We start from the raw sequence: 19,566 nt of genomic DNA on the forward strand, positions 1-19,566 counted from the left end.
CACATTTGCTTTGGCAATGTAAACGTATGTTTCCCATGCCAATAAAGCCCCTTTGAATTGAATTGAATTGAACTGAATTGTATAAAGCACTGCTGCCACCATACACACTGTAAGACATGTTTTGAGTAAGAGATGTGGCATCAGTTTCATTGTGGATATCAGTTTCCCTCACTGTAGGCCGCAGTGTGACTTCTCATTGTTTCTGTCTTTTACTAGCGGAGGACCAAGTGCTGGTGTCATCAGACTACGACAGCACCCACGAAGCCAACCACAGTGACAGCAGTGATGTAGCACATACAGAGGAGGACACAGAGGAAGGAAAAAACCCAGCCCAGAATGTCATCCTCCACCCACTAATACCTCCTGAGGTACAGTAAGGCCGGGCTGTTAATGAAACACAACAACAAACCTACAATCACACAGTCATATTGGAACATACATCATTAACATCGTATCTATTTGTCTTACCGCTTTTGTCACAGGACAAACCAACTCTGGCTCCAGAGCCGTTAGTAATGGAGGATTTGGAGCCTCTGACGAGTCAGCTAAATAATTGGAACTTCCCCATCTTCAATTTGATGGAGAAGACCAACGGGAAATGTGGACGGATCCTCAGTCAGGTGAGCATAACTGGGAGCACCAACCTTGACTCAGTTTTGAAGCTAGAACGAAGATATTGGCATCATATGAAACTAGAAAACCTAAGGAATCCATTGGTACCAACCATGTCATACTAGTTTGTCGAGAAATAACGCCCCAAGTGCTAAATTTTGGCGAGGAAAAACTGTCATGGCCATTTTCAAAGGGGTCCCTTGACCTCTGACCTTAAGATATGTGAATGCAAATGGATTCTATGGGTACCCACGAGTCTCCTCTTTACAGACATGCCCACTTTATGATAATCACATGCAGTTTGGGGCAGGTCATAGTCAAGTCAGCACACTGACAGGCTGACAGCTGTTGTTTGCCATGTTATGATTTGAGCATATATTTTATACTAAATGCAGTACCTGTGAGGGTTTCTGGACAATATTTGTCATTGTTTTGTGTTGTTAATTGATTTCCAGTAATAAATAAAAACATACATTTGCATAAAGCAAGCATATTTAGCCACTCCAATGTAGATAAGAGTATTAAATACTTGACAAATCTCCCTTTAAGGTACATTTTGAATGGATAAAAAATGTGTGATTAATTTGCAATTAATCGCGATTAAATATTTTAATTGTTTGACAGCTCTATTTGAGAGATGTTTCTTATTTGTTGTCTACCGTATTTACATACAGAATATTAGAAACACCACCGCACTAACTATGACGACAATGCAAAAACATGTAGTTGAATTAACACCTCGACGGTTAAAAACCATCACGAGAGTAAACTTTTATGGCAGAACAGGTGTTTTGATTGCATTAAATTGTACAGGTGTACCTAATAAAGTAACTAAAACTAAAGTAAAACAACTAATAACTGTAATGTGTTGATTATTCAAGCCTGGTGATGTTCACAGACAATTTCACAGTTCTCTTACAATTTGATGTTTGTCTTTCAGGTCTCCTACAGGCTCTTTGAAGACACCGGCCTGTTTGAGACCTTCAAGATCCCTGTAAATGAATTCATGAACTACTTCCATGCCCTTGAGAATGGTTACAGAGACATACCATGTAAGATCGAACATCTCTCTCCTTCTCCTCGTGTTTTTAATTTTGCATCAGTTTACTTATAACCTTGTTTGCAGCTGTAACAATGAAAGCAGCCACTAGAGGGAAACGTCATCCCATCATATATGAGTGTGTGTAGCCTTTATGTTGTTACAAGGAACATAAGCAGCCTAACAGTGCACCCTGGTGGAGGAGATCACACACACTGAACATACTTTTTTTTTCTTCCCTGACCCAGATCACAACAGGGTCCACGCCACAGATGTGCTTCATGCAGTCTGGTACCTCACTACGCAGGCTGTTCCCGGTCTGCCCAGCCTCATCACTGACCACGGCTCAGCCAGTGACTCAGGTGGGTCCATTAGTACATACATGCAGACATTTGGTGTGAGTGCTGGTGTGTATGTGAATCTTTCAGTCCATAACAGTGTGTTGGAAGATGTCACATAAGAACACATAAGCTCCCGACACCTTTTTGTTCAGTTTTTCTAACTTTTGTTAAGCCACATAAAGACTGTCTATATGTAGGCCAGACTTTTTTATTTAGATCTTTCCATCTGCCTGCAGCTTTACTGTGAGCCATCTCATTAATGTCGGAGCATCAAACCTGCAGGAGTGTGTGTTCTTATCCTACTCACAGTTTGTCTTATCTTACTCAGGCTTTTGGCACTTGCGTTTACGTACCAAACACTATTTGAAGTCTGGAACAGCATGAAATTGCAGGCAGATTAGAGTTCCCTCTCACCCATATTTCCATAACCTCATTTGTACGCCTTACTAGGGCCATCCCTTTGATCCACATATAAGTGGATTTGAATGTTCAAGTGTGTGTTACTGCATGTGTGTGTGCTCTAGACGTGTGTGTGTGTGTGTTTAGGCACATGTGTGCCACGCTGCTTCTCACCTCTCTTTGTCTGTCCCCCCACGGCTAGACTCTGACAGTGGAATAACACACAGTCATATGGGCTTCCTGGTTTCAAAGACATACACTGTGTCAGAAGACGGTTACGGCTGCCTGTCAGGCCTCATACCGGCTCTGGAGCTCATGGCCCTTTATGTGGCTGCCGCAATGCACGACTACGACCACCCCGGACGGACCAACGCTTTCCTCGTGGCTACCAGCGCCCCACAGGTACTCATGCTATTCAGCCTGTTGTAGAGAGAACTGCGTGACTTTGATTGATTTACTTTTACAATACTTGTTTTTCTTTGTAATCAACAAGATGATCATTTTGATTGGCAATTTTCTTCTACTTTGTCTGTTTCACTGCCAAACTGCACCGGCAGAGCTGAAGCAAATAATGAGTTGATGACAGCAGAATCAGTAGCTCCTCGTTGCTTGTTAGAAATTGACAAGCAACGAGGAGGAAATGTCAGCGTTGGATTTGTAAAGTTCTGTTGAGATCTATAGAGTATTTTCTGGATAGACGTCATAAATTTGGGTAAACATGCTGTCATAATACTGAAAGAATGCTTATCTATCAGAGAGTAGCCATGTAGTACAGTGGCTATAATTCTCTTGACAATACTTTGGAAGCATAATGTGTGTTTTGTGTAACACTCTAGCAACATTTTAATCATCTACATCAGTGGTTCCCAACCTTTTTCCTTGAGGGACCCGTTTCATCATTGAGTAAACTGACTAATTGACATATTTTATAACTTTTTCATATTATATTCAATGCATAACAATAATAGTACATAACAACTGATAAACTGTTCAATTCACCCAAATAGTGAACACAATAACTGCGGGAAGTTTGTGTAAAACGAACGATTTGGATGAATTTTGAGCAGATTATTTCCTGTGAATATGTCATCAGAGATGAGTTTTCCTGTTATTTTTAGGAACTTTTAATACAATTTCTGTCAATATTATTTTTTTATTATTTTTTTTAACAATCACACATACTTAATAGGTTTCTTTTTTAACAAATTCAGTGTTTTCTTAGTTCTGACACTTGGCCATTGTTCTATTAGCTCTTTGGTTGTTTTAACTGCGTACTTTTCTAATGCAGGACGAGGCAGAGAGGGAAGGTGAATATAGTTTGTGTCCAGGTCTTCACCGTGACATTTTCCTGTTTATATCTTAAATAATAATCAAAATTTTAAAAATAACAATTTAATTTAGTTTTCCTCACAGAAATGAATGAAATGCTGCGATAAAGCCCAACTGTTTTTAAAAAGTTGTGTTACACCCCTAAATCACGAGGGCCTCGCGACCCCCCAGAAGTTTTGATGACCCCTAGTGGGGGTCGAGACCCCAACGTTGGGAACCAGTGATATACATCATCGTCTCTCTTTTTTTTAGTACTGTATGTGCAGGATTGCTGGAATCATATACAGGCATTTCTGTACTTGTTTATGTAAATGTAAAGTGCTTGTGTGTTTGCAGGCGGTGCTCTACAATGATCGATCCGTTCTGGAAAACCACCACGCTGCCTCAGCCTGGAACCTCTTCATGTCGCGGCCAGAGTTCAACTTCCTCGTCAACCTGGACCACGGGGAGTTCAAGCGCTTCCGTTTTCTGGTCATTGAGGCCATATTGGCCACTGATCTAAAGAAGCACTTTGACTTCCTAGCTGAGTTCAACGCCAAGGTAGTTCTAAAAACACAATATTGTTTGACATTAAGTATTCAAAAGATGTGACTTTTAGATCTGTTTTTTGTTATTTATGAATATGGTGATCAAAGGAACAGTGTGTAACAATTAGAGGGATCTATTTTCAGAAATGTAATATAATATTAAGTATATTTTCTTTAGTGTATAATCACCTGAAAATAAGAATTGTTGTGTTATCGTTACTTTAGAATGAGCGGTTTATATCTACATACAGAGCGGCTCCTCTTCACAGAGCTGGCCGACATGTTTCTACAGTAACCCAGAACGGACAAACTAAACACTGGCTCTAGATAGGGCCATTCGCGTTTTCGCGTCAGCCACCGTAGTTCTCGTACACGCTTGGCAAACGGAAGTTTCAGCTTGTTGCAATCTGCAACCTCACCACTAGATGCCGCCAGATCCTACACACTGCACCTTTAAATCCCTTGAAAATGTAGATTTCACAACATCATGAACTTAAAAACTTCTCGGATTGTTTATTGACCTTTAATATAAGTAATTTTGTGGGTTCGGGATTATAGGTCAACACTGGGTTATGAATACTTATCCTCAGATAGTGAGAAGTTTAACTTTTAATAGCAATTATATTTTGTTGTCTTTGGAAACTAGATTTGCAGAATAATTAATTGTCTGGTTAACTTTCAATGGTACCAGTATTATTCAGTCCAGTGTATTCTGTAGAGGTCTCAGCTGCTTTTCTCATACATTCATACCTCAGCTCTTTTAATATTGAAAGAAAAGCTTTATTTAAAGGTAAATGTCCAGTGGTTTTCGAGGAACAAGTCTGTTTGTGCAGAACATTGCAGCACTCGCAGTACGTTCAGCTCAAGTCAACAACATGAAGCTTCCTGCAGCTTTTCAAGAACTCATTTAAGTGCAGACAGATTGTTGGCTTTGGATTTGAGGGTCTTGGGTTTTTCCATTGTGGGTATTAGTACAGTGGGGGTGCTCGATGGCCAAGGCCTGTCAGCTAGCGTTGAGCTTGCTGGCTTGGCAGTAAAAGTAACAGCAGTGTGTCTCACTGTGGCGCGCTGCTCTTCCTGGAAGCAAATTAGCTTTCTGCGAAGTACCCATCAAGTTTCTCACTTGATCTATTCAGCGTCCTGAATTATTAGGTTAGAATGATAAGACTCTTGGAGTCAGATCTGAAGCTCATGAAGAATAACTAGAAATAACAGATACTACTGTCTGCTTCCCCAAACTGGGGGTGTGCCGACCGTCATCTACTTTACGTCATCTACCTCATACAACCCCACTTCAAAGCACCTGAACTGTCCCTTTAAGTTTGTAATCCACAGTGCATTCCAGTTTTGCTGTATGTCTTCTCCCTGGTTAATGAATCCTCTAGACATTAAAATGAATACACAATCTGTGAACAACAGATCAATGGCATCACATTTACATAATATCTACATATCACGTGCTGTCTCACATCATATTTGAATATGTTAAATGTCAACATGTCTCTTTGTTGATCCCCTAGGTGGGTGATGATCCATCCACAGGTATTGATTGGTCCAACGAGAACGACAGGTTGCTGGTCTGCCAGATGTGCATTAAGCTGGCTGACATCAATGGGCCTCTGAAGTGCAAGGACCTGCATCTGCAGTGGACAGAGGGCATCGTCAACGAGTTCTATGAACAGGTGTGTGAACCGTCTCTGAGGGGAACTTGGACCTCGTTTGTAGTTGCTAAACTAAAGATCAATGTACTGTTTACGTGCAGGGGGGACACAACAACACAAACACCTGCGCAGTATAACACACTATCCAATAAAGTACCTCTGTAAAATTAAATCATTCATTTTACAGGTCCGCAAATTTCATGGTAATTAGGTGATAATTAGCAAGTAACTTCAGACATGGAAATAAAGCAGATCAATTAACTCTGTATTCTTTTCCTGGAAATGTATTAAATAAATTACCAGCTATTGGGAAATTCGATAAATTTAGAGGTAAACATTGGGGTAATTTAGCAGTAATTCCAAAGAAATTTCTAACAGGTTACTTGCTAATTATCACCTAATTACCATGAAATTTGCGGACCTGTAAAATGAAGTCTTACGGTTATTTCTGATCTTATTTTTTTAGATTTACTTCTTGCACAACGAATGGGCATGGTGCTAAGAGCCACAAACAAGCTGATAGAGAGACTAATGCATTTTTGGTTTTGATCTTTTCATGGGATTTGTTTATTAAAAATAATGAGTAAAAAAAATATAGAATGTCACAAACCTTATCCTTTCAGCATCACAACTACATGCAGTATCTTAATCTTAACATGCCCATCCTACTCATAATTCTAACTTCAACCCTGAAACCGACCTCTGAACCTTCACTTTAGAACCAACCAGAAGGTCCTTAATATGCAAATTAAGGTCACTCGTCATTCTTCCGACCTAAAAATCGAACTGGTGACACACATACACATAGACAAGGGGTAAATATATTTAAACTACTTGAATTAATTACACAGTTTTCTCTCAAATAGCAGAGATGAGCAGAACAGGATGACTCCTGATAGCATGCTGAGTTTAGTCTCAAACTCATAGAAGCAAGTACAGAAGCTAAACTACAGTCCTCCTCTCTTTATTTCTTCCTCCGCATACACTTTGATTGCTTTTGGTCCCTTAAATTCATTTTCCATTCAGTCTCTCTGACATATTGAGATAATAATGGCAGCGCTCCCACTGAGAGCTGTTATTGTGTGAGGCGCCGTCATATTTCCATGACAAGATTTATGCATTGGTTCGGTTATGTGTTCTACTTTTGCATTATTCATTTAAATGTTTTTTACATAAGCCAAAGGAAAGGTAGAGATAGTAAAGGTCTCTTGTAACTTTGACTGTAATAATGTGCTAATGATTCACATGTATGCTTTATACGCATGTGTTGCTTTATTGTCATTGTAATAAAATAATGTGACCTAATTTTTAATATACATTAAGTGGCCGCTTTATTAGGTATACCCATAAAATATATTGCAATTCAATACAACAAAACAACTCTGCCATAAATTCTACCTTTACAAAAGTTCGTAATGTTCAGTTTTTGTTGACATTGCCCAAAATACACCACATTCAAGTGTATGCTTATTGTTGAGTGCTCCAGGGGTGACGTATTTTTGTAGGTTCCCTCCACAAAAAGCCAATGGGATTTTTCCTTTGGGTTTTGGATTATTGCAAAAAATAAGCTTTGTGGCAAACAAACGTTTATAATACTTACACGTTTTGTTCAGCAAGATAATCTTCACAAATGACCACTTTTATGATATTTGAAGTGTGAATGCAATCACCAGAAGTAAAAAGCTAACGTTAGGCTATAAACGAACTACACCACGGTCGCATGAAGCGAGTATACACAACGAGGCTGAAATATATTATAAATATTATGCAGTCCAGTACAACTTCTCCACTAAATATGACTACAATGCTAAAACAAGTAGTTGAATTAACACCTCTAGGACTAAAAAACATCATAATAAAAGTAAACTTTATGGCAGAACAGTTGTATTGGATTGCATTAGATTGTACAGGCGTACGTAATAAAGAGGTCGCAGTGTACAGTGCTGCTATAATCACCTGAATCTAGTCATGCCTTCAGCCTAATGCCGCCCTCAGTGACCTTTGTTACAGTACAGTATGTCCCCTTGGTACTGAATGGCAGCTAATTGCCTCTGGGTCACGCTCAGGCCCGGCCTTATGTACCCTGCTACTTCAGATAGGTGACACAATCAGCATGTTCTAAGCCTCTCTGTGGTCTATGGGGGAGCCTCGCAGCAGAAATGCTCTTCAGTGACAATAGTTTTAGGGCTGCTAGATGTGGTGACGCAGGCAGGCTGCCCAGGCAACTGTCATTCAGGTGGAGCAGCAGCCTCTGATTAACCCGACAGCCTTGAGAGACCAACAACCTTGAAAAGAAGCAGCAAAGCAATACAGAACATGTTCAAGCACGTACATTATACAATGCATACACACTATCATAACACAGACACGTCATGGAGCACAAGAAACCATGTCGACAGAGCCTCGAGGGGAAGATTTGTTCGCAATGCTGACAGGCTTTATGAAATTGATTATGATGTGTGAACCAGGATCTGTGTGTTTGAATCTGTATCACAATACTGGATGAATCTCTGGGCTTACAGAGGCTCACACTTATTATATACCATATGTCCTACTACCAAATATGAACTGCCTTGTATTTATTTGGAGAGATCAGTTAGCATACAACTGGTTACTGTGTTCATAACACTGTTTCTTAAACACATCTAAAAGACATGAGAAAGCTGACCTCGCAACATCTCTGAACTCATCTGTTTAGGATGTAGTCATGGTGACAGCTGTCAAGAAAGTCCAAGAAGATGCAGATCCATCTCAGATCCCATCTTTTTGACAACACTCATTATGCTTTACATCAGCAGCTTGCTGCTCTGCAGGGAACAAAAGTATGTAAAGTGTATGGGATGACACCTGGGGTCAGTTACCAAGGCAACCAGGAAACCTTACAATAGCTGTTATTCCTTATCATCTATACAGCCGTCATAGATGCTGCTGCCCCACTTTTATATTCTGTGTTCTTATATTCTTTAGGCCTTTGTGTAAATGTCTTTTTTGGAGGATTTGGACTCCGCTTTAAGGTTCACTATTTTGTTCTACCTGTCACACTATGTTTTGAGTGCTGACAGTGCCACAAATGATTTTTTTTGTTTCACCTCTCTGATGCAGGAGGCACCAACCTTCCCATTCTTCCACTATTAAGACTCAAACCTATCGCTTATTGTGAAACAAATAACTTAGGAGCTGAAAGACGTAGGCTTGACATCTATCCCACTTATTCACTGTGGCCTGAATGACTCCGTTCTTCGTGTTGAAACGTTGAATCATGCCATGTCTTGGCATTCGTGCACTAATGTGGGTCATGCTTTATGTAGGGCGATGAGGAGTCCAGCCAGGGCCTTGCCGTCAGCCCCTTCATGGACCGAGCGGCACCGCAGTTGGCCAAACTCCAGGAATCGTTCATCACACACATCGTGGGACCGCTGTGCAACTCCTACGACTCAGCCAGCCTCATGCCTGGACGATGGGTGGAACCCAACCCAGAGGAGTCGGAGATCACGGAGAATGAGGAGGAGGAGGAGGAGGAGGAGGAGGAGGAAGAGGATGAGGACACTGCAGAGGAAGACACGTCCACCAGCTCTGAAGCATCACGTAAGCACTATGGTCTAAAACAGTGATTCCTAAACTGTGGTACACGTACCACTGGTGGTACGAAAGCGCCGGTCTAATGGTACGCAGGAGCCTTGCTAAAATACCTGACAATTGCACTCCAACTGGTCCAAGTCCTTTAAAGGGACTGTTTGTAACTTCTTACACGTATAAATCATTGCGGGTCGGTGTCCCATGCGCGCTCGCATGTGACTACGCTGTTCAGACTCAGACTCCAACACAAACTACACGGAAGCGCCCAAACCGCAAAGTTATAACTAGTGAAGCCCGTCTTGCAAAACAGTGTTGGCCGCGGTCCGAGGGCGCGGGGGAGACCGTAGCTTTGGAAAATAAATTAGTTTAGCAGATTTTCGTAGTTTAAAAAACATTGCAGTTCAACATCGGATTACAAAGCCTCTGATCACAATGCTGTTTACTGTAAATGCTACTGAGAACTCAGAGATAAGACAACGGTAAGTCAGTGCTGTTTTTCTCTAGAGCAGCCCGGGAGTAACACTGTACATGTTGCAGTGTGTATTTATTGTGTGTCACTGTCAAATAAAGAAACAGAGAAGAAAGACATCTTAAATGGCTCTAAGAGTGGTGAGTGACACTGGTGGAGGCATCTGGAACTGCTCTTGTGTAACTGTCTGACCACATGGTCTGACAGAGAGACCAATTATTGTTCAGAGGGTAGAGGCAGTGGGTTTGCTTGCTAATGAGTGACTGCAATTGTAAGTTACTTTTCAATTTGGTCATCAAAAAAAAATGTAATCACACTTTTCTTTTCCAGAAAAAGGAACGTCCAAGAATAGAAGGAAAGTCTTTTGCCAGATCACCCACCACCTGCTGGAGAACCACGAGATGTGGAAGAAGGTGATCGCAGAGGAGGCCCAGAAACAGGGCCAAGGAGCAGAATCCGTCCATTTAAACAATGTAGCCGAGCCAATCCTGGCCATTCACGAGGAGGAAGAGGAGCCGGGCAGCAGAGAGGAGCTAGTAGAAGGAGAGGATCCAGAGGAGGGAGTGGAGGAACCCGAGTGGCCCGCGTCTCCGCAGGAAGACTCTAAACCTCCAGAGGAACTAGCAGAGGGGGACCCACAGTGAAACAGCCCTTGGGCAAGGACGTGAAGAAGTATTTCTTGTTTTCTTATCCTATCGACTGACTCCTGTCTTTGCCAGCACATCACTTAGACACAACACTGTAGATGTTTGGGAAATGTGTGCCTATACAGAAAAAAACAGGGTGGGAAAATTTGTGCTTTACACATTTTATCTGAATATCTGGTTTCACCGAACATTTAACGGAGCTTTCCATATTGCAATACAGGATTCTTTGTGTACTTTGGGATACAGACTCTTTTGCTACTGTCAAGAGAAGAGGCAGACTGCTCGCACAGACCTCAACCCAACGTGGTAACACGGGACTGCAGAAATTTGCTGCCAATTTATACATAATTATTTTCTGAATGCAATTCTATATAGACATCACAGTTACTTGTACTTGTGTTTCAATTTTAGCAAGAGTTTTGAGGCCTCACATGGGCCACAATATGTTTTCTTTTTCTATATATGGATTATAAAGGGAGTCAATCAAATGAGGAACATTGGCGTATCTTTTATTCCTTTCAACTTCTGCCAAAATTAATTACTCACCCGTAGGCTTTAGCATATGAAATCAAATAATGTTTTTTTGTTTTTTTTTACATTTGTTGCCAAATTAAGTACTTTATACCATTAGGTGTAGCCATATTACTTTAAGGAAGGAGGCTCGAGGCTCCTTACACTCTGTATTCGTGTGCGTGAATGTGTGTGTGTCTGCATGTTTAAATTAGTGCGCTCAAATGCACAATCTGTCCGCAGAGGACATAGATAGATTCAGCAGGTTTATTTGTGCCATCTCTGGTCTCCAGCCCCGAGGTAAATATAGTATAGTGGTCATTACAGGGTCCCAAATGTTGTAGTCCAGAGGCCTGCAACTGACAAAGCAGCAGACAGTTGTTGGAAATGAATCTGTGCTGAATACAAGACCAAAGACCAGTACACAGAACATACACTAATACTACCAAAGTGTTCAAATAAACAACCAAACAGGTAACCCTGCATTCAAAAAACATAAAGAACCAGAAAGCATAATCTATTTAACAGAGTCCTTAAAATAAATAAAATGTAAATTCCTATAAAGTAGGCTAACTAAAGCTTCGGTTATTCTTTCGCAATGACGGCTGCACAGACATGAGCTGACGTGGAATCGTGAGGAGGAAACGTTTGGATCTGAGTGGGTTTCTCCTCGCGGCAAACACACATTCTCAAAGCTCCTCAAAGAAAAAAAATGTTTCGATGTGCGCGGACGGGCGAGGACCCCCACGAAGTGACGTGTCTGATGGTATGACGTCACCCTCGCAAATGCGGCAAGCATGAAACAAGCTTAATACACTGTCCTTTGTCTTTTCTTTGCCATTTTTGACTCTCCTTACTCTGTATCTGGACTCAGTGTGCTGTAATATAATCTATATCTCACTAGTCCTCATTATGTAAAAACCTGCAAATGATGCTGACCTTTAACCCTCAGGAAAACCTCAACTGTTGAGATTCAAAGTAAACATCTGTATCCCCTGTGAGGACAGTAAGTTACAGTTATGGTTACAAACATGCAGGGATAGTAAGCTAGTTTAGAAAATGTTCATAAAAGGGTGAAGTTTATGTCACAACCCCTTTTGACTATTATAACATCTTTGCAGATAAACACAGTGAATCTGTCTGAGTTCTTCTCCTGGCACCTCAGGGAGACATTCATTCTCTCAGAGTTAAGAGCAGACAGAGTCAGAGTCTTCTGCAAGTCCAATCTGATAAATCACATCTGTTGCTGTGATGACACACAGGGAAATTATTCTGCAAGAAATGTACACACAAGAAAAATGTAGTTTGAAAGCTAGTCAAGATTGATAAAAGAGTGTTTGGTTCAAGGCCAGTAGAAAAGACTGCTCTTTCTTTAATGAAATGGATATGTATTGCAGTGAGTTACCTTCTCAGTAATGGCTAAGATGACGCTGATGGCAGCAGTAGGTCTTATTTAATCACACTTTTACTCTTTGAGACATCAAATTTGTCATTTGGAATTTCCCATCACCCACTAGTCTGTCACTCACACTCAGTCCATGGGAATTTTGCCCAACATTGGCCCTAACATTTTTTGTTCCATGATTGCTTTTTTATGGTTGAAAATAACTGCATTAATAGCCCAATGTGATTATAGTCAGTCATGACATTGTCTATCCATAATACTCATCTTTGTGTCATTGTTTTCTTATTGCTTCACGATCACTGTGAAAATAATGTTTAAATTCAAGATCAAAATTTAAAACAATGTCTAAATGTTAGTTTGAGCGATCATCACCCCAGACATTTAATGGAACAGTGTGTAAAAATCTACAGGCAGAAATGGAATATAACATTAATAAGTGTGTTTTCTTTAGTGTATAATCACCTGAAAATATGAATCATTGTGTTTTTGTTACCTTAGAATGAGCCTATAGTAGCCCAGAACAGACAAGCCAAACAATGGCTCTAGAAAGGGCCATTCGCGTTTTCACGTTTTCGCGTCAGCCATAGTAGTTCTCCTATACGCTTGGCACACAAGAGAAATTTCAGTTGGTAGCAATCTGCAACCTCACCACTAGATGCCGCCAGATCCTACACACTGCACTTTTAATTGTTGAAATCAATGAGGCAAACAGCAAAGAGAAAGTGCTCTCCAAGAGTTTTCAACAGACATAAAAATACCACTTCTATAACGTATTCTTTTAAATGGAATTTAATAAAATAACATTACTGCGCAAGACTTGAAGTCACATGATATCCCCTCAACCAAAAAAAAGGCACGAGGTGAACCAATTACATAACCAGCTGCACAGTAGCTTGAGTGGGAGACAAAATCCCACTTTGCTTCAATAATTCACATTTACATAGAAAAAGTGTTTGCGAGACCATCAGTAGCTTTTGAGTTGAATAAGTAAAGTGCTCTACACTGAGTTGGCAGGTCAACTTCCTATCACACACGAGTGCAGCGAGGCAATATGTTATGAATTATCCACTGCTAATCTTGTCAAGTTCTCATGACCTAGATGCACATCTGAATTCACCGATATCTCATCTCATACTGCTCTCCTCCATAATCTCATTCCTCCAAACCGATCTTTAAAAAAGCTGCACAGCACACAGCTCAACCTGTAGACAGGATATGGTTGTGCTTTCCTGTGATTGAAATCAGGCTGGTTGTAGAACACCATGTCCTTGTACCCTGCATTAACATACTCTAATACCGCCCAATGTTCCTGGCTGTGGTGAATGGAGCACAACATCCGTAATGGCCTGTTAACTGCTCTCTGCTACAGTGTGGAGGGAGGAGGAGGAGGAGGAACTCAGGAACTGCAGCTTTCAGGCCACACAAGTTGAAGTTAATTGGTTGACCCGTTGATTAGAGAGGCATCATTTATATCAGATCAAACTTGTTAGCAGCCACTGAATCAGAACATTTCTTTTGGACTCTAATGATCATGGTTTGCCTCACTCATTGTATCGCAAACACAAAATGTTTTCTGTATGTTGCCTTCAATTCATCCCTAATGAGCTTTAATCATCATTACAGACACAATAGCCAAAGGAAACCTACTACTTCCTACTACTACCCAAGGAACTTAAGGTTCCTTCAGCCCACTGTTGTTTGTGTTTCCACCACGGTATAAAGACCTGCAAAGATTAGGCAAATTAGTCCGCTGACGTATGAAAAAACAACATGACATGTGATGAGGGCTGATTACTACCCCCCGATCAGGGCCTTTTTTTGGGAGTAAAAAGGCCCCGTATAAAAAAGTCCCCGGAACTTAACTTGGACCCTGGTTGCGTCCTATTTAGTACGCTGAACGTGAGATTGTTTTAGTATGTCCAAAACCTTAGTATGAAACCAATCGTACGCCAGTTGCATACTATTTCCGGTGAAATATTAAAGTATGCAGCGTTGGACATTACGGCGGCATAAATATCCCACAATGCAATGCGGTAGTGACAATGACACTCATAGCAGACGTTGACGGACAGCTCTGTGATGTCAATAACACTTCAATTTAACTGTAGGTATAAAATTTCACTTTGCTAGGTGTAATATATCAGACTTTGATTCTCACAAAGGTTACCATGGTTACACGTCTCCAACCGGCAAGGAGGCTCTCAGGACAGCTGATTAGACTGTTGTCAGGCTATTAAATAGGCGTTTTCAGTCGCTATAAGCTCCATAGATGTGGGTCAATAGGGGCCTACTACACCCAATAGTAGGTTTTATCATCTATTCACATGGTACATCACCGAAAGAAGGTATAAATGAAAACGACAGCGACCTCTAACGACCGTAGTAAATATGACAGGAGCAGAAGCGGAAGTCAGGTGCTGTAGTATAGACAGTGTGGGGATGGAGGTCAGGGATGATGGATGGGACACAAAACACAGGGCTTTCACCCAGGAGACTGGAGTTTGCACCCCGTGTGAAACCAACAATGTGTAGCTGTCTTTGTGTTCATAGTTGTTTTAACAATTATTAACAAATATTTTCACAATGTTTTTCCCTAAACTTAACTGTTTTTTTTTTGCCTAAACCTAAAGAAGTTATAGTTTTGTTGCCTAAACCTAAAGAAGCCTTTTTGTTTGTGTTCAAAACGTGACGTTTCATTCAGTTGTATGTGTTAAAACGTGTTGGTTTTAAGTTTCACTTTCACTTTTCTACAGTTTTACAATTACATTTAGCAAATGCTTTTGTCCAAAGTGACGTACATCTGAGACTTCATACAACACAAGCAAGGATCTAGATAGTTGGGAACAGCGTGAGTAAGTGCCAACAACAGCTTCAAGTCCGATCGGACACAGGTGCCAACAGGCAGTGCACAGAAGCAGCATTAACAACATCAACGTAGAAGGCGTAGTAGGCCCCTACGGAAGCACATCTATGGTGCTTATAGCGACTGATAACTCCTACAGTATTTAATGGCCTGTTAACAGTCGAATCGGGTGCTCAGGAAGTGTCGACGTAAATTACTGCTCAGTACGTCCGAAAAGATACATACTACCGTTTATTCACACAAAAGTATGTTGAACGGTAGTACACATATTGGGTATGTAGTGCGTAGTATGCGTTTTCGTCGTAATCGCAATGAGTTCCTCAAAATGTTTTTAGTCACGGGAGGAAGTTGAGCAGTGGAAACATTCAATGAATACATTTTATTCAGCATTTTGAAAAACCTCATGAGATATCACCAATGTAATATCGGCAAGCTATTAAATACAACAGACATCTTAGCTAAAGTGGTCCAGAATTAGAAAAATATATATAATTCCATCAACTGAAGCTCTCCAAAGCTCCTGCTTTGTGAACGTATAAATACAATGTGTGTGTGTGAGAGAGAGCAAGATAGTGTGTGTTTGTGTCTATTTGAATTCTTCTATCGGCCTCTCTAATGTGACTCCGTCCTGTATTTGGCTGGCATTTACTGTTGAGTAGAGGCTACTCACAAGTAGAGGTGATGAAATAATGAAGGGTAAAGTGATGCAGTAAGTAGTTCTTCAATTCTTCTCAGATACTCAGATGTAATTGTTATTCGCAGATGGTCCTATAGCATATTTCTCCTAGCGCTTCCTCTTTGATCTGCCATGTGCTCAGCGTGCAGATCACAGATCCTCACTGTCAACGGTAGCAGAACGTCCATCACTCACACAACGCCTTTCATCTTTAGAGGTGACGGGATTCTCTCCACTGTGTTAGTTTGCTGGTAATCTCTTTTTTTATTTTTTAGAGTGGACTATGTATGCATTTTGCCCCCAGTCACACCAGTCTTAAGTCAGTACTTGCTTTCGATAGTGTTTTTTTTTTTAATTGGTTTTATTTGATTGTCATACGTATTCACACATGTAGCATAATTGTAACCATGGGAACCAAACAAGCTTTACAATTATGTGAAAAAAAAGAGATGAGTATTTTTATATAGTTGACACATGATTAAATAATTGCTTTCTTCTCACTAGTACCTTGCACTTATCACATGTACTAATACCTACACAAGGAAGAATACGTCCAAATACACACAGTATTTGTGAAAGTCAAATAATTAACTTTCCTGCAGGTTGACGCTCCATTTTGTACAATATACATATATGCTGTACAGTAAAGAAATTTTAAAACTACAAAAACTCTTTTAGATATACATTATTTATTTTTACCATTTTGTAATTTAGACACTATACTGTAGCTTCAATATTGCCAGACTTACTGGAAGTGCCTATATTGGTATTATGTATCATACAGTGAATATATTTGAAGATCATTAGAAGTTGTCACAAACTGAACCATGTGGATGTTGTAATGTGAATACATTGAATTACAAGACTATAATTTCTGTGGTATCCCCGTGTCTGTGTTGTGTTTATTTTTCATCTATTGATTATTGATATTTAGAATATTACAAAGTACATCATGACATATTCTTCTTATAAGTTCTTGGTGCTGTTCTTCATTAAGGCCATCTTTGTGCTGGAACAAAGTTAAAGTCTAGACACAGTCTTATCCATTTCCTGATCATTTAAAAATGTTATTTAAGTGCAGTTCTCAAATATTTGGCTATGTTGAATTGGTTATACAGGCCACATATACACACAGCTGTTATAAAGTGGAGTGTGTGAATAAACTTTACTTTAGATAAAATGCATTTTTTGCATAAACAGTTGTGCATTACTCCCTCTTTATAGAGTGAAGCTAAAGGAAGCACACACACATCCTTGTATGTTGTTTGATAGACAGACAGTTAGCCGATGGCAGTGATCAAGAACTCCAGGACAGGAAGTAACAGGGAGACCAAGACCCTTGTCAAAAAGGTAAGGATTAAAGAGTCATATACTGTACATAAACATGACTATTGTTTATATACTAATTGTTGAACTGTCTGCCCTGATGATGAAATTATTTGTTCTATATCGATCAGCTTTATTTTCATCAGACTCTGGCCACACTTTCCAAACTTTCTGCCGTAGTAGGTGGCATTGATAAAACACTACTGAAGAGAGCAAACGCTAATAAATAGTTTAAAATAACTGCTGTAACTCCTCTCTCCATGACCAGATTTAGTAAATAATGCAATAAAACTCTCTAATGTCAATACTTCACAGATGCTGAAGTTCCATAACAGATTTAAAACAAGAGAGTGTACATGTTCTCTTCCTGTTTATGGTCAAGGCCTATTGAAAGAGGCTGGGTCACGCGTCATCAACGCATCATATCTTTGGGGTACAACACATTGAGCCAATCGCAACGCATGACCGCAGCTTCAGTTACACTGTGCATGTGTTATACCCTATATCCCAAGACCCGTGTCCGCCCGTGTCCCAGCCTTGTTTATGATCTTCACGGTTGTGTCTAGAAGGGAACCCGCAAACCGCGATATCTGATCTGAGATCTTCAAAAACTTGCAAAACTCTCACGAGACTCCCCGCCCGACGACCTATCCTAACCTTAACTTTTCAAGATCAGTGCCTAACCGTAACAATCTTGTGACATTTACCCAGTTTGCGCGCTTCCTTCTAGCCACCACATTTTGTGAATGCGCCTACAGCTGCACTCGTACTAGAGAGCTCTAAGTAGAGCAAAAAATGACAACTTCCATTTTTATTAAATGAGGTTCGACCACCTGCTGTGTCATTAGGCTCAACAGGGGAAAAATATGACCTTTCATAAAGCATTAAAGATGCATTGGCATTTTTAAAACATCTTTCATCTGTCTTCTTTTTCATGAAAATGGTCACTTTGGGGGTGAGTTGAGGAAAAATGTGAAACCAATGCAACAATCCAATTCATGCAAAGAACTGAACTTGATTGAATCTTCACTGTTTGTGAGCCTTTATGACTAATTTTAATGAAGCTGACTGCAGTTAGGTGATATTATTTCAATCAAACTTTGGACTTATTGTTTGAGGGTGCTAACACATTTTCAACTCCACTGCTTTAACACAAAGTTTTGTGACTTTTTAAAAAGCAAGTAAAGGTGCATAATTCTGTGTCAATCCCATTCATCCCATTTTACTATGAATATTAGTCCTTTTTTAGATAGAGTAGAGCATAGGGCTCACTACATTTGTAGAGCACAGATTTATATGAAAAAGAATTCCATCCATCCATCTATCCCGTTCAGGGTCGCAGGGGGGCTGGAGCCGATCCCAGCTGACATTAGGCGAAGGCGGGGTACACCCTGGACAGGTTGCCAGACTATCACAGGAGAAACACAAAGAGACAGACAACTATTCATGCTCACATTCACACCTACGCAATTTCGATTTTCAATTTCATAGTGAGTGAATAGTTTAAATGCCCTCCATTTAACTGTAACAAAGTTGGCAGTGAAGCCATAAACATGAAGTGGTCCACATCTCCTCAATCCGGATCATATCATATGTTCTCATTGTGTGTGAGAGAACAATCTGCATGGTATGGTTTTGCTCAGCATATTTTTATTATGTGACACATCACACTCCATAACTCTTTACAACACCTCACCTCTGTCTAACAAAGTACTCTCAGCTCTTTAAGTTTCTGTCTCAACCACACTGCATCCTGTTTTAGTCCTGTAATAATATTGCACATGTTGAATTTTGCACAGCTACATTTGCACATTTACTACCTTTTTTTTATTGAAGAACAAAACACTGTAAATTGCACACTTGTGCCAATGTATGTATAGTATGCTATTGCACACTTGCAAATATATATAGTGGGTTATTCTATGTTTATAATTTAGATTTTTTTTAGGATAGTTGTATGTGTCAGGTATATTTATAGTGTATTCCAATATTCTTTATATTTTGGATTCTTCGGATATATTTTTTTTAGTGTTGACATGTACATTTTATGTACTGTTCCTGTGCATTGTTTGGATAACCTGCTGTTGCAAACACAATTATCTATCTATCTATCTATCTATCTATCTATCTAGTTCAGTTCAAGACCTTTCTATGTCCCCCGAGGGGCAATTAGTTTTGCTGCAGTA

The 19,566-nt window shown here is 40.1% G+C and overlaps 1 protein-coding gene across 2 annotated transcripts in view; it reads left to right on the top strand.

The window, feature by feature from the left end:
- The window catches only part of LOC141766079 (cGMP-inhibited 3',5'-cyclic phosphodiesterase 3A-like), a 93,831-nt gene extending 76,895 nt beyond the window's left edge, over nucleotides 1-16,936 (top strand). For both annotated transcript variants that reach the window (XM_074632571.1, XM_074632572.1), the window contains exons 6-14: nucleotides 217-368; nucleotides 483-620; nucleotides 1,553-1,664; nucleotides 1,900-2,013; nucleotides 2,594-2,793; nucleotides 4,057-4,260; nucleotides 5,768-5,929; nucleotides 9,217-9,493; nucleotides 10,284-16,936. In XM_074632571.1, coding sequence (XP_074488672.1) covers nucleotides 217-368; nucleotides 483-620; nucleotides 1,553-1,664; nucleotides 1,900-2,013; nucleotides 2,594-2,793; nucleotides 4,057-4,260; nucleotides 5,768-5,929; nucleotides 9,217-9,493; nucleotides 10,284-10,597 — 1,673 coding nt within the window. In that variant the 3' untranslated portion in view covers nucleotides 10,598-16,936. The remainder of the gene's footprint in view (nucleotides 1-216; nucleotides 369-482; nucleotides 621-1,552; nucleotides 1,665-1,899; nucleotides 2,014-2,593; nucleotides 2,794-4,056; nucleotides 4,261-5,767; nucleotides 5,930-9,216; nucleotides 9,494-10,283) is intronic.
- The last annotated feature ends 2,630 nt before the right edge of the window (nucleotides 16,937-19,566 follow it).

This window comes from Sebastes fasciatus, chromosome 4, assembly GCF_043250625.1.
Source record: "Sebastes fasciatus isolate fSebFas1 chromosome 4, fSebFas1.pri, whole genome shotgun sequence".
In the NCBI taxonomy this organism is placed as follows: Eukaryota; Metazoa; Chordata; class Actinopteri; order Perciformes; family Sebastidae; genus Sebastes; species Sebastes fasciatus.